The sequence below is a fragment of the Manihot esculenta genome, chromosome 3 (assembly GCF_001659605.2).
Source record: "Manihot esculenta cultivar AM560-2 chromosome 3, M.esculenta_v8, whole genome shotgun sequence".
NCBI lineage: Eukaryota > Viridiplantae > Streptophyta > Magnoliopsida > Malpighiales > Euphorbiaceae > Manihot > Manihot esculenta.
In genome coordinates this window covers 3,769,146-3,782,260 of record NC_035163.2, presented here as the reverse complement: position 1 = coordinate 3,782,260, position 13,115 = coordinate 3,769,146, and the positions used below count along the sequence as shown (strand labels likewise).

At 38.5% G+C, this 13,115-nt stretch overlaps 1 protein-coding gene and 1 pseudogene across 1 annotated transcript; both read right to left on the bottom strand.

Annotated features, from left to right (window-relative positions):
* Positions 1 to 209: 209 nt before the first annotated feature.
* LOC110611071 lies at positions 210 to 3,341 on the bottom strand (annotated as a pseudogene).
* A 1,000-nt stretch (positions 3,342 to 4,341) lies between these two features.
* On the bottom strand, positions 4,342 to 12,336 carry LOC110611247 (beta-galactosidase 15; the record flags this gene model as incomplete). The annotated part of the gene is made up of 14 exons (XM_043954766.1): positions 4,342 to 4,479; positions 4,564 to 4,840; positions 4,927 to 5,479; positions 5,560 to 5,663; positions 5,750 to 5,946; positions 6,052 to 6,213; positions 6,303 to 6,421; positions 6,487 to 6,574; positions 6,670 to 6,864; positions 6,954 to 7,097; positions 7,180 to 7,339; positions 7,427 to 7,635; positions 7,717 to 7,789; positions 12,284 to 12,336. Coding segments are annotated over 14 exons (2,445 nt in total), but the record flags the coding sequence as incomplete, so codon positions are not given.
* Between the last annotated feature and the right edge of the window lie 779 nt (positions 12,337 to 13,115).

Genomic DNA, 13,115 nt, shown 5'->3' with positions numbered 1-13,115 from the left:
ATTTTTGCCTTCAAACACTGTCTAGGCTATTTGTCCATAAACCTTATTTCGAACTCTTTAGCTCTAGTTATTCTTCCGGACATTTTCGCTGAACCGGACATTTTCGCTCTTTGACACTATTATTATCCTTATTTCTCATACGAACTCTTTAGCTCTTTATATTTTCCAGACATTTTTACCCTGAAGCGTGGCTATTTGCCCAGAAGCATTATTTCGGGGTCTTTTCGCTGTTATTTACTCTAGTAATTAAGAAGCCTTATGTACATGGAGAGTCTTGCAAGAAGATTACTGGGTAGAGTGATTTTCCATTTCCAAAGATGAAATCCACAGTGCCGCAGAAGTAGCAGTCTTTGAATAAATGCCTGCCTCTATCATCGCACAAGGTGTCTTGAAACCCTACTAACTGGCAATTGTGAAACGCTGCTTTGTCTCCTGATATTCTCATGCTACTCCCTGTGCTCCTGTTCTATTCAGTTCTGGCATCGGAGCTGCATTCTAAATACAAGAACCCACAAAAGAAAAAGAAAATTTTCTGTTTTTTATCGCCATAGAAATATTGTATGTATAACCAAACGTAAGAGATATTTAACCCACCACAAACGCCACATTGGCGGCCATGAAGTAATCGCTCTCTACTGCCACGATGGCGCTATAGACCGTGCCATACTGCGCCGCCGTCCCATTAAAAACAATCTTGGGCATATCCCCTGGATCCCCATAGAATGTAATAAACGGTTTGGAGCTGTTAATTGTGATTTTCTCCCAGTACTCTCCTCCATTTATCCAAATGATGATTCTTTGCTTGTTGTCTACCGTAATGCTATGAATGGCGCCAGTAATCGTTTGAAAATCGGCGAAGGAGTGCCTTGCAACTGTGATCACCGTAACGCTGTCTTCGGCGGTGGCCAAACACTACAAAAATCTGTCGAAATAGTAACGGATATTAGTAACGGATTTAAATCCGTTACAAATTTGTAACGGATTAGTAACGGATTTTATATTCCGTTATTAATTTTTATTATTTAGTAACGGATTAACAATCCGTTACTAAATCGGTTACTTAATAAAATTATTTATAAATTTAATAACGGATTTTGAGATCCGTTATAAATTCATTACTAAATTAGCTAAAAATTAGTAACGGATTTCAATCCGTTAATAAATTTGTTACTAAATCGGTTACTAAATAAATAAAGTAAATAAATAAAATAGTAACGGATTTAATAACGGAATGCAATATATTATATAATTAGTAACGGATTTAATAACGGAATGCAATATATTATATAATTAGTAACGGATTTAGTAACGGATTTAATCCGTTATTATTTTTTTAATAAAAAAATCGATTTTTTATCTTTTAAAATTCCAAATTTTCTTTTTAAGTTTAGTAACGGATTTAGTCTGTTACTAAATCCGTTACTAATCTAAAAATTAGTAACGGATTAAGAAATCCGTTACTAAAATTTGGAGAATAATACCGCCTTTTTATTATAGTTCGCCCGCGTTTTTTTTTTAAATTTAGTAACGGATTTAATCCGTTACTAAATCCGTTACTAATCTAAAAATTAGTAACGGATTAATAAATCCGTTACTAAAATTTGGAGAATAATACCTCCTTTTTATTTTAGTTAGCCCGCATTTTTTTAAAAAAATTTAGTAACGGATTAAATCCGTTACTAAATCCGTTACTAATTCGCGTATTTATACACTCACCCATTTTATCTCCCTTCACTTCATTCATTTTCTTTCTCCCCATTTTATTTCCCTTTCATTTCATTCATTTTCTTTCTCCTCTTCTCTCCTCATTTCTTCATTTCTCCCTTATCTTTTTTTTTCTTAATTATTAACTCCAATTTTTTTTCATTTTCTTTCATTTCCTTCAATTTTCTCTTCAATTTTCTTTCATTATTGATCTTTCTTTTATCACTTGATTTTTATTTTATTTTCTCTCATATTTTTTTCTTTCATTTTCTTATATTTTCTTTCATTTTCTTTTATTTTCTTTCATTTTCTCTTCCACTTTCTATCATTTTCCCTTCCTTTTTCTTTCATTATTCATTCATTTACTTTCTTTTCTCTCATATATATACTCTAACCTTTGTTTTTGTATATCTTCATTTTCTCTTTATTTTTCTTCATTTTTTCTTCATATTTCTCTCATTTTCTTTCTTTTTTCTATTTTTTCTTCCTTTTTTCTCATTTCCTTTAATTTTCTCTTTTTTCTTATTTGCTCTTCATTTTTATCATTATTTTCTTTTATTTTCTTTCTTTTGTTATTTTCTCTTTTATATCTCATTTTTTTCTATTCTCTCACTTTTTTTCTTTTTTTAAATTTTCTCATGTAATTTTATAATAATTTTCTCATAAAATTAATAAAATTTAAAATATTAAAGTTAATATTTAATATAAAATACAATGAAAAAATTAATAGTTTACCATAATTAAATTATTATCTAATGTAAAATATAATGAAATAAATTAATTCCATTTAAAAAAATAAAATAAATTAATAATTTAATATAATTTTTAAAATTAACAATAGATTTAATAACATAATATAAATTTAAAATATTTTTTTTATTTTTATTTTATCAAATTAGTAACGGATTAGTAACGGATTTCTATCCGTTACTAAATTTAGTAACGGATGCAATTTATTTATATATTTTTAATTTTTATTAATTTAGTAACGGATTTGAAATTAGTAACGGATTAGTAACGGATTTCTATCCGTTACTAAATTTAGTAACAGATGCAATTTATTTATATATTTTTAATTTTTATTAAATTAGTAACGGATTTGAAATCCGTTACTAAATTTATTACTAAATCAGTAACGGATTGCTAATCGGTTACTATTGCATTAGCAACGAGGTTCATAGTAACGGATGTAAATCCGTTACTAATCCGTTACTAAACTGGTTAATAACGGATTTTTCATTGATTAGTAACGGAAAAATCCGTTACTAATCCGGAAAAATCTTGTAATGAAAACGATGGGTGGAATTCCTTTGGAGGCATCGGCTTTTCTCTGGTTGTAGTCTTTGATGTTGTCGGCCACCCATGAACTGAGTTTTGTGAAATCTGAAGGTACCTGTTTTGAGTTGGAAACTGCTGTTGGGAGGAGTTGGAGAGGGAGTAACTTCATAAAAAATGACGCGAGAAAATGGAATCTTGTCATTCCTAGCTAAAAAAAAAAAATCAATTACTTTTCCTTGTTCAAGATTTATAAGAGAAGTGGGTACGTGAAACTTGTTCAAGATTTTTTCATTTACAAAACTATAATAATTAATACTAAATGAGCGATGGAATTGCGATTAACACATAATAATCGTCATTATTAATTATAAGCAAGTATAGAACTCAACCAAGTCGTCAAGTGAGTCGGTCTGTGGATCAGCGTTTTCCAACACCCATAGCAAGTGTTCGAACAAGACCACCTCGCATGCAATGCTGACGCTATCCGACCCACTCGACACCTCTGCGAGCTCGCGAAGCAGGGGGTGGTCGATCAGGTCGGAGCTTATCAAGTAGCGTCTGCGGGACTTCCCCACGTACACCGGGTGGAGGTCGCCAGAGTTGGAGGAGAAGGACGAGGATTCCTCTATGGAGCTTCCTGACTTGAGCTTATTGAATGATTTAAGTTTCTTGAGGACTGACTTGAGCTTGGTGAGCCTGCCGCCTCTTGCCATTTTCTTTGGTTTTACGGGGGAAGAGAAGATCCCTGGACAAACGGGAATGAGCTGGCTGTTGTCTATTGGCTATTGTTGGCAGCTGAGAAGGGTAAGGAAGTTTCCTTCTTAAAGCCAAGACTCAAGGGTTTTATGGTAATTACTGAGTGGCTATTGTGACACATTTGTTGTTTCCTTCTTTGATTTAATTAGTAGCTTCAATGTATCTTACCCTCTTTGCAATTCAATCATATCTAAGGAATCAAAGAAAAGCAGAGTGTGTGGGTGAGAGAGAGAAATTAAGCTTTAAGATTCCTTCATGCATGTCCTTGTTAAAATCAACAATAGAAAATCCCTAAGCTGCATGTCAGTTTTTGTCAAAATGAATGAACAGAAGATTGTTTTTGGATGTTAATGCAATTTGATGAAACACAATCCTATCATTTGCATAATCAAACAAATCCATTTGCTTTGATAATTTCAGCAAAATTTAAATCAAATGATGGAGTAGTTATGTCTTTTTGTAAAAGACATAATAATATTAGACAAAACAAATATACAATAATAGGATTATTAAAAAAATATTGCAAATTTTATTAAATAATTATAATAATATTTACATTACTTGTTCCAATTGTGAAGAAGAACTTGGAATGCCTCTAAAAAACACTGCCTAACCCAAAACTAAATGTTATTAACATGAAGCTTCTACGACTAGAGTATTGACCACATCACTGTCGCAATTTGTTGACCCAAAAATATCCTTGGAAACTTGAATTTTACATGTCTGCTTGCCTACACATGCCTACAAAAATCATTAAAAAAAAACATATTAATTTAACATTCATAGCTAATATAGCATTAAAAAATTGATTATTAGTTTGATTACCTTTTGGATGATTAACGATGCATCATTTGATCCTTCGCAGCTACCTTTCACGAAAGATTCACTTGTCCTTCCAGGGTCACCAAAACTAGCAAATTTAATTGCTGAAATTGGTTCATCATGGCATGACAGTTCAATTATATCTCCCTCGTTTCCACTGCCACTTACTGATCCAACCTTAATAGTTTGGAAATTTATCTTTGATGGGTTACCGCCGAACTCTTCAAATAGAATCAAAGTGTTTTCATCATTTTGTAAAAATGATCGAGGGACATGGTACCTATCAATTTAACACGAAAATATAAATTCAGAAAACAATACATAGTTTTATGCATATGTAAAAATTTATATGAAGATATTCCATACCATCTTTGAGTTGGCTTCCCACAATTAAAGACACATTTGTTGTTATCATATGGACCTCTGTAATCACATGGCTCAGTGCTACAACCATCCTCCGCAGCAAGAAAAGTTGGCCAATATCTACCAAGGTTGTGACCATTCACCCAAGCAAAACCCTTTCCCATACCATCCAAATCTAATACCACTGGCTCTTTTCCTAGTGGAGCTTTGAAGGTAGCCTTGTACCAAGTCATCATCTTGTTTGTGGGAAGATCATGGTCTAGCCATTTGGAAGCTTGTGGTGAATTCAAGGTGTAGAGTCTATTTTCCAAGCCATGCAATCCAACTTTGTATGACCATTTATGTGCAGAAAGATCTTTTATGATGTTCTCGTCACCTTTACGACCAACCAACTCCACAGGACCTGTAATTCCAGCTTGTATTAAATCGTACATGGGGCCATAATTCGGCAATCCAACTGTTGCACTGAGTAAAGTGATCAAGTTGTGCCCTAATTTCAAATTGATACTCTTCTCAAAGACGTAGTTGAAAACGCCATATCTAGCCCATTGAGAACCTATATCAAACAGATTGCGGTTATAATTGATAACAAAAGTTTTGTGCTCTAATTAATAGAATGACGCTTTCAATAAATACCAATATATTCTCCATTAACGAATGCATGGAGAATGTAACCACTGCCATTAACTCTAAGAGACATATGATGGCTCCGAATTGGATCATCTTCCTTCATATGGACACTGTCAGTTTAACAAATAATTAGTAAAGAAACACCAATGAAGAAGTAGAAGATATATTAAAATTGAGCGAAGTTGAAATTAATTACCTTGTCATGTACCAGAGATAATCACTAGCGTCATTAGCTGCATCTTTCTGATCAAGAAGTTGGCGAGTTTGAAAATGCCCCTTCCCCAGGCGTACAGTGGTATGAATGTTCTCTGGCCTCCATGACCATTTAAGAGATGATGGTTCATCCTCAGCTTGGTTCTTTTTCTTTATCATCACTGTAGTTTGTGTTTTCACCTATATATATGAAAGATGAAGTTGGGTTTTTCATATTTTTTTTTATCATTGAAAGTAAATGAAAGTTGATTTTCTTGGGAAAAGAAAAAAGAAAATGAAAATTACCTTGGCAGTATTGTAAGCAACACTTTTGCAATCAGGAAGGATACTAACAGACCATGCAGGAACTGTGTATTTAGTTCCATGGAGGTCAACTGTGGCATCTGAAGTGGCATTTGCATTTCCCAAAAAGCAGCTGGACCCTTTCTCAGTTGCATAAATAGTTGCCTAATTACAAATTCAAATGGTACATTAATTAATGAAAATGGTTTTATAATTGAGTTAAAATATGAAAAATTGAATAAAAGGAGATGTACAGTGACAGAGTTGTTATAGTCTATTGTGGAAATGTCGCCATGAGTGAGAGTTTCTTCTATGGAATGCAAGACGTCATGAAGCTGCTTCAAATGTCCCCATTTTGGTTGATTCAAATTTCCTGTTGAAATTTTCATTTATCATATATTCTTTTCTAAAAAAAAAAAAATAAAAATTATTAGTTACCATATTCATCAAGGGGTGCATTGTAATCATAAGTGGTTGTGATATATGGACCACCAGCTGTTCTCCCAAAATTAGTCCCACCATGGTACTGTAAATTAACCAAACGAAAATTACATTTTATTTTTTATATATAAATAAATAATAATATATTTAAAAAGAAAATTGAAGAAGTAAAAAACAAACCATGTAGTAATTTTGGAAAGAGCCTCCAGTTTGGAAGAATCTAGCAACAGAAAAGGCAAGATCTTCAGCAGTTCTAAGTGGATCTTTGTCACCCCAACTCTTAAACCACCCTGTCCAATTCTCTGTCCACATTTTTGGGCTATTCGGATTATTGGGCGTGAATGAATCGCAATACCAGCCATTACAGGTGTCGATCTATTAAATTAATCACAATAATAAATTATATTTGCAGGAATTAAAATGGTTAATTGAATAATTTATAATAATAATTAAAAAATTGATACCATTGGCTGTGGAGCATCGCTTTGTTGGCACATAATCCATGGGACTCCAATGTGGAGAGAATCAGCCATATTAGCACACCAATCAATATATGCCTTTCCTGCTGCTCCATATGGACCCATCACATTCCCATATTCATTCTCGATCTATGCATGCATATGTTTCAGACAAATTATTATAATATGAAATTAAAAACCAAAGGAATAAAAAGAATATAAAAATAAATACCTGAGCAATAATAATTGGACCACCCTGAGATGCAAAAAGCTTTTCTTGTTTCATCATATCTACAATCAACGTTGTGAAGTTTTGCATCTCATTCATGAACACATCGTTGGCAGTACGTAGTTCAATACCAGGCATGTTATGAAGCCACACAGGAAATCCTCTAATTTATTGAAGAAAATAAAGGCAAATTACATTTGTAATTAAACAGAATATTTAGGTTTACGTAATTAAATAATCAATTTCTTACCCATAATTCCACTCAGCACAAGCATAAGGTCCAATACGAAGAACAGCATATAATCCTTCAGCTTGAATAGCCTTGATGAATCTTACGAGATCATGATTCCCACTGAAATCATACTGGCGACGAGTTGGCTCATGAGCATTCCAAAAAACATATGTTTCAATGGCATCTAATCCTCCTTCTTTTGATTTTTTGATGAGGTCTGGCCACATCTGCCAAAACGAAAAAACTTGAAATTCGAAATTTATATAATAAAAATCATTTACAGCATTTTATTCACTAATAAAACATACCTCAGCAGTGCTTCTAGGATAGTGAATAGAGCCTGAGATGAGGATTCTACGTTTGCCATCGATTGTTATGGCTCTGCCATCACGAGAAACAATTGTTGCAGAAACAAAAAAATTAAGGGTAAGAAAAGAAAAACAAAGCAAGATTGCAAGGCAGTAAAATTTTGAAGAAGAATCCATAATGGCACTAAAGAAATTGCTGGAGTGATACTTAAACACTAAATAACACCCAGTATTTATAGAGAAGAAAATTAAAGTTTGTTTATAAAATCTCGTAATATCTAAACAGTAGAATCAAAATTAAAGAGAACAAATAATTCGTTAGACAATAAGTTGGTTACTACTGAAGATAATGATTTTAAAATTAAAATTTAAATAGTTATACTTAAAACAACAAGGAGAAAGGCTTTAAAAAATTGCATTCCAAGGCTTAGCCTGGTGGAAAGTGCATCCTGTAGTCTTGAAAGGTCTAAGGTTCGACTCGCCCAACCCCCTATTTCAAAAAAAAAAAAAGGCTTTAAAAAATTGAAGCAATATACTACAAAATAAAATTCATTTAACTTGGCAAATTTAATAATTATTTTTTAAAATTATGTATTAATATAATTATTATTGATGATCTGAGATCCAGAAAAATAGGGTTTTTACAATGGGCTCTGTAAAACTAGAAAAAGCTTAAACATAGAGATGAGTATTTCTCATTTTATATGTTTTCTTTTGTCTGCTAGTGACGTGCCAACAGAACGAGTATCATTAGACCACCTGTCCCTGCTACGCTGATACGGACGTATGAGAGAATCAGATCTCTGCCCCATGCGTAACGGCCTCTGGTTCTCTCTGTGCGCGTGTAGGCGGGTCTACGAGGCGGATGGATGAATCCTTCTTCAGGTTCCGGGCTGGGCCGGAGGATAGGAACAAAGCTGGGCCCAAATGGGATCGGCCCGAGGTGCAGTGAAGACCAGGCCGGCCTGGTGGAGAAAGCCAGATGAAGCCCGGTTGTGAGGCTGAGCAGACTGGACCCAATTCGCGTGAATGGCTTGAGGATTTCTAAGTAATGGGCTATTTTCATGGGCCTGGCCCTAGACTGGGATGAGGTGAGCCCAGAGGTCATCAATTGCCCATTTACCTTCTCGGCAGTTATTGCCCCAACTGTCGAGGGGGTAAACCCCTAGAATCATTATGACCGCGCCTGTTTGTATTCAACTTGCCCTTTCATCTTATCGTGACTTGTAGCTTTAAATCTTCTCTGTCTTTTTTTCTATTTTTAGCTTTCCTCTGCTCTTTGTGCACACTCTTCATTTTCCTGCTTTTATCTTCCCGGTATGCTTTCTTTCCTTTCTGGTGAATAGCCTTTAAGGATGTTGATGCCGCTAGCCTAGGGTATAAAGTCGCCCTGTTTCACATTAAAAGCTCAGCCTCTGGCTATATATTACTAACATTTCCTTCTCATCCTTGGGATCCTTAACGGAACAGCGAGATCTCTCTTTTCGATCTTCCTTCCTCTTGTTCAACCGATCTCCCGAAAGATGTGGGTTTAGTTTTCTTTGTTGTGTGGAAGGGGTATGGTTTGCCCTTCCCTTGCTCCAGCTCGGGCTTCCATGCCGAGCTCTCGAGGTTCCGAATCTTCAAGGCTGTACATCAGTGTCAAGTCAGTCTCAGCTATTCTAATTGTTCGAACTCTCAGGTCCTCTCAGACTTTGAGATCAATTGAGGACTTCAGGTCGACAGGAACAAAGCCTGCCCCACCTCCTGATGATGCCTTTCCACATATGTTTCAGGATATTGAAAGTTTAACAATTTTCACTTGTTCCATTGCTCTTCAGAATGTCTCGCTGGTTTTCCTGGGTGTGCACGAGTGTATCGTGCATCACATTTGGGCGTAGGTTTGCAACATTCACTTGTTCCATTGCTCTTCAGAATGCCTACCTATGACGGAATAGTGAGGGATGCTTATGGGGATCGGCCTATTCAGTTCCCCTATAATAACGAGACAGAGCTCAGCCGGCCTGTGAAGCTCATCTTCCGAACTATGATAATTCTTCTGAATCGAAGGTTAAGATGGTGGGATAGGTGTCAGTAATGTAAACATAGATGATGATGTATCCGGGCATGTAAATCCTTTAGGGATAGCTTTTTATCCTGTAATGTAGGTATTTGTAACATGCTGTAATGTATTTTTCTTTTAATGAAATTTTTGCTTTTCATTCATACTCAAGCTGTTCTTTCCTTATCATGAGTGAATTATTTAGACTGCGTGCTTCATAATTTTTCCTGGGGAATTCGCTGTATCATTTTTTCCTTCTCGCCTTCTAGCCAATCAGAACTAGAGTTGGTTTAGCCAACTGAGCTTTTGGTTTACTCTTTCCGAGCTGGACTAACCGCTTTTGGTTTACTCTTTCCGAGCTGGACTAGCCGTACTCGCGAGCTCTGTTTTTAAACCGTGAGCTGAGCTCTTGACCTTCTTAGGTGATGAGCAGGTCTGGTCTTTATCACTGCGTGAGAGGTCCAAGTGGAGCCTGGTTTTAAGGTTTGGGCGAGTTGGGTTTGTTTTCGGCAGATAGTATGTGGGCTTTCGGGTGATGGGCTATTGCCAGGGGCCCAACCCTTGACAGGGGTGGCGAAGTCCAGCGGTCGTCAATTGCCCCTTTACCTTCTCGTCAGTTATTGTCCAACTGATGAGGGGGTAAACTTCGAGAGTAATTAATGACCGCGCCGCTCCAAGACAAAATTGTTCAGAGCGACACTTCGTCTCATTATTGCCTTTCATTTCGAATTCTCTCTGTCTCCTGAAGAAACTTGTTCTCGTCTGCTCTCTGTTTTCCTTCGACTTCTTCTGCTTTCTCAACCTTATTGTATTTCAGGTACGCTTTCTTACTCTTCCATGGAGGGTTCTAGGCTTCCCGATGTTGCTAATCTCGAGTCGCACATTACTCCTTCTTCCATAACCAAGTATATTTCTCGGAGTTATTTAAACACTCCACTTTACCTTATTCGAGCTTCTCTCCGGAATGAAAGGATAGTTCTTCCAAACCCTTCCCCTCCGGGTTTGATAGATCCCCAAAGGGGTCATTGCATAGTCTTCTTTCTTAAACAGAGGGATTTCGGTCTGACCTTCCCTTTTACCCCTTTCTTCATCGAGGTTTTCCAATACTTTGGGATAACCCCCCGGATGTTGTCCCCAAACTCCATTTTGTTCATGTCTTGTTTTGAATCTATCTGCTTGAGTTGGGGTTTTACACCCACGGCGTGTTTATTCATCACCTTCTTCCGCCTCATTAGGGCGATGCAGAATTTTTACTATTTTTCCCCCCGTGGTGGATTGTCTCTTTTCACGGGCTACAAGGACTCAATAAAGGGATGGGTAGAGAATTTCCTTGTGGCGGAGCTGAGAAAAGAGACCGACTTATCGTGGGGAGTGGGGCTAGACTGGGAGGATGTCCCCCCGGGCATCAACGACCTGCCCCAACTAAGCCTCACCGAGCAGGTGGGGTATCTTCGACTGACTTCTGTTGACAAGAAGTATGACGTCGAGAAGTGTATGTTCGTGTCTAATCTTAGGGATATTCGGGACACGGGTATAGTGCCTTGCTTAGCAATTCTGCTTTTCCTCGTGAGTGATATTAGAAAGTATGCTAACTCTTTCTGGTTTTGTGCTTTTTGGCAGCTTCCAACGTTAAAATGGATGAGATCAAGCCCCCGAAGAACTTAGTTCTGTCCCGGGAGAGTATGCACGCTGCCTTAGATGCTCTTCGGGCTGGACGCCGCGTGTCTGAGGTCGCTACAGAAGTGGCTCAGACTGTTTCTGCTAAGAAGGTTAGCCGGCCTCTTGTTAGAGCTTCTTCTAGGGCTCCTAAGCCGAGCTCCCACGGCGCCAGATCCTCTCGGCCATCCGGTCGCGGGAGGTCGACCTCTGCTTTGAGACCTGTTCAGGAGGCTAAGTCTGATCAGGGTTCTACAGAGAATGTGCTGGAAACTTCTCTGATTGTTGTGGAGCAAGCAGGGGGCGTTGAGCAAGCGAAGTCGGATCTTGCTCTCCCTTCTGAAGGGGTGTCAAGGGGGGAGCTTGAGTCCCCCTCTATTGAAGAGGAGGCTCCTGGGAGGGGAATGGAGGTCATCCTTGTGGAGGACGATGTCCCGGAGTCTCCTACCAGGGATGCCCCTGAAGAGGGGGGGTCTGACCGTGCCAAGGACGAGGATGTCATACAGAAGGTAGGGGACAAACGTCCTGCCCCCCTCGAAATGTCAGCCCCAGCTCCAGCTCGGAAGAAGTCCAAAGCTTCCAAGGGATCAGCTCTAGCTCTCCCTCCTATTGGAAAGGAGAAGGAGGTCCCCATGATACCACTGTTGTCCGCTCCTGACAACGACATTCTGAACGCAGAGGATATCACTCATCAGTCCCCAGCGAGTGTGGTTGCTGAAATTGTCAAGGAACGGATGTTCGGTGGCGCCTTGGAGGCTTCGGATCCACGCTTGCTTGCTCTCACTGGTCTCTTAGCCAGCTCTACTAGGGAGCAAGCAGCGTTCCGTTCCTGACCTCGTGGGGAGCTCGGAGACACAATCAGAGAGATGCTTCTGATGGTAAGCTAGGCTACCTCCTTTGTTTTCATTTTGGTTTTCTTTGTTTTAACAATTTTTCCTTTGTATTAGGTGATGGGCCTCTTTATGGAGGTGGATGCCCGCGACCACTCTCTCCGGAAATCTGTGGATCGCCGGATTGAGGAGGCGCGTCTAGAGGAGAATTTATCTGCGACTAGTGATGCTAGGGGCAACCTCACAGCGGCTCAAGCTCATACCCAGTCCCTCCAGGCGGAGCTGCATTCTGCATTGGAGGCCCTCAAAAGAGCTGACGAGAGGACGGCTGAGGCACAAGAGCACACCAAGTCCCTGGAAGCAGAGTTGTCTCATACTCGCAGGGTTCTCAAGGAGTCTGATGAGAGGGCGGCTGCGGCAGAGGTTCGAAGTGAAGAAGTTTTGAGGCAGCTGTCCTCCATGGTAGAGACCCTTCATGAGAGGGATGAGGCTATAAGCCAGAAGGAGGAGGTCGAGCGCCAGTATGGGGCCCTGAGGGCTAATTTAGAAGGACTTTAGGTTCATCTGGAGAGGGCGAATATTCAAAAAGAGAGGGCCCTGGCTCGGGTGGAGGTCCTTGAGCAGGAGCTGAGCACGAGTTCTGAACGTATCAGAGACCTGGCTTCATTGGCAGAGGAGTCTATACTTCGTAATCAACAGCTCAGCCATGAAATCAGGACTTTAGAACGTAAATGTTCGGCCCTGCTCGAGGTGGCTAGACATGCTGAGGACAAGATCCAGCTGGAGTGCGAGAAGCGTTTGAGGGAGTATCAGGAGTCGGATGAGCTGAAAAGAAAGATTGAGCAGGCCTGTGAAGCTCACCTCCAAGACTA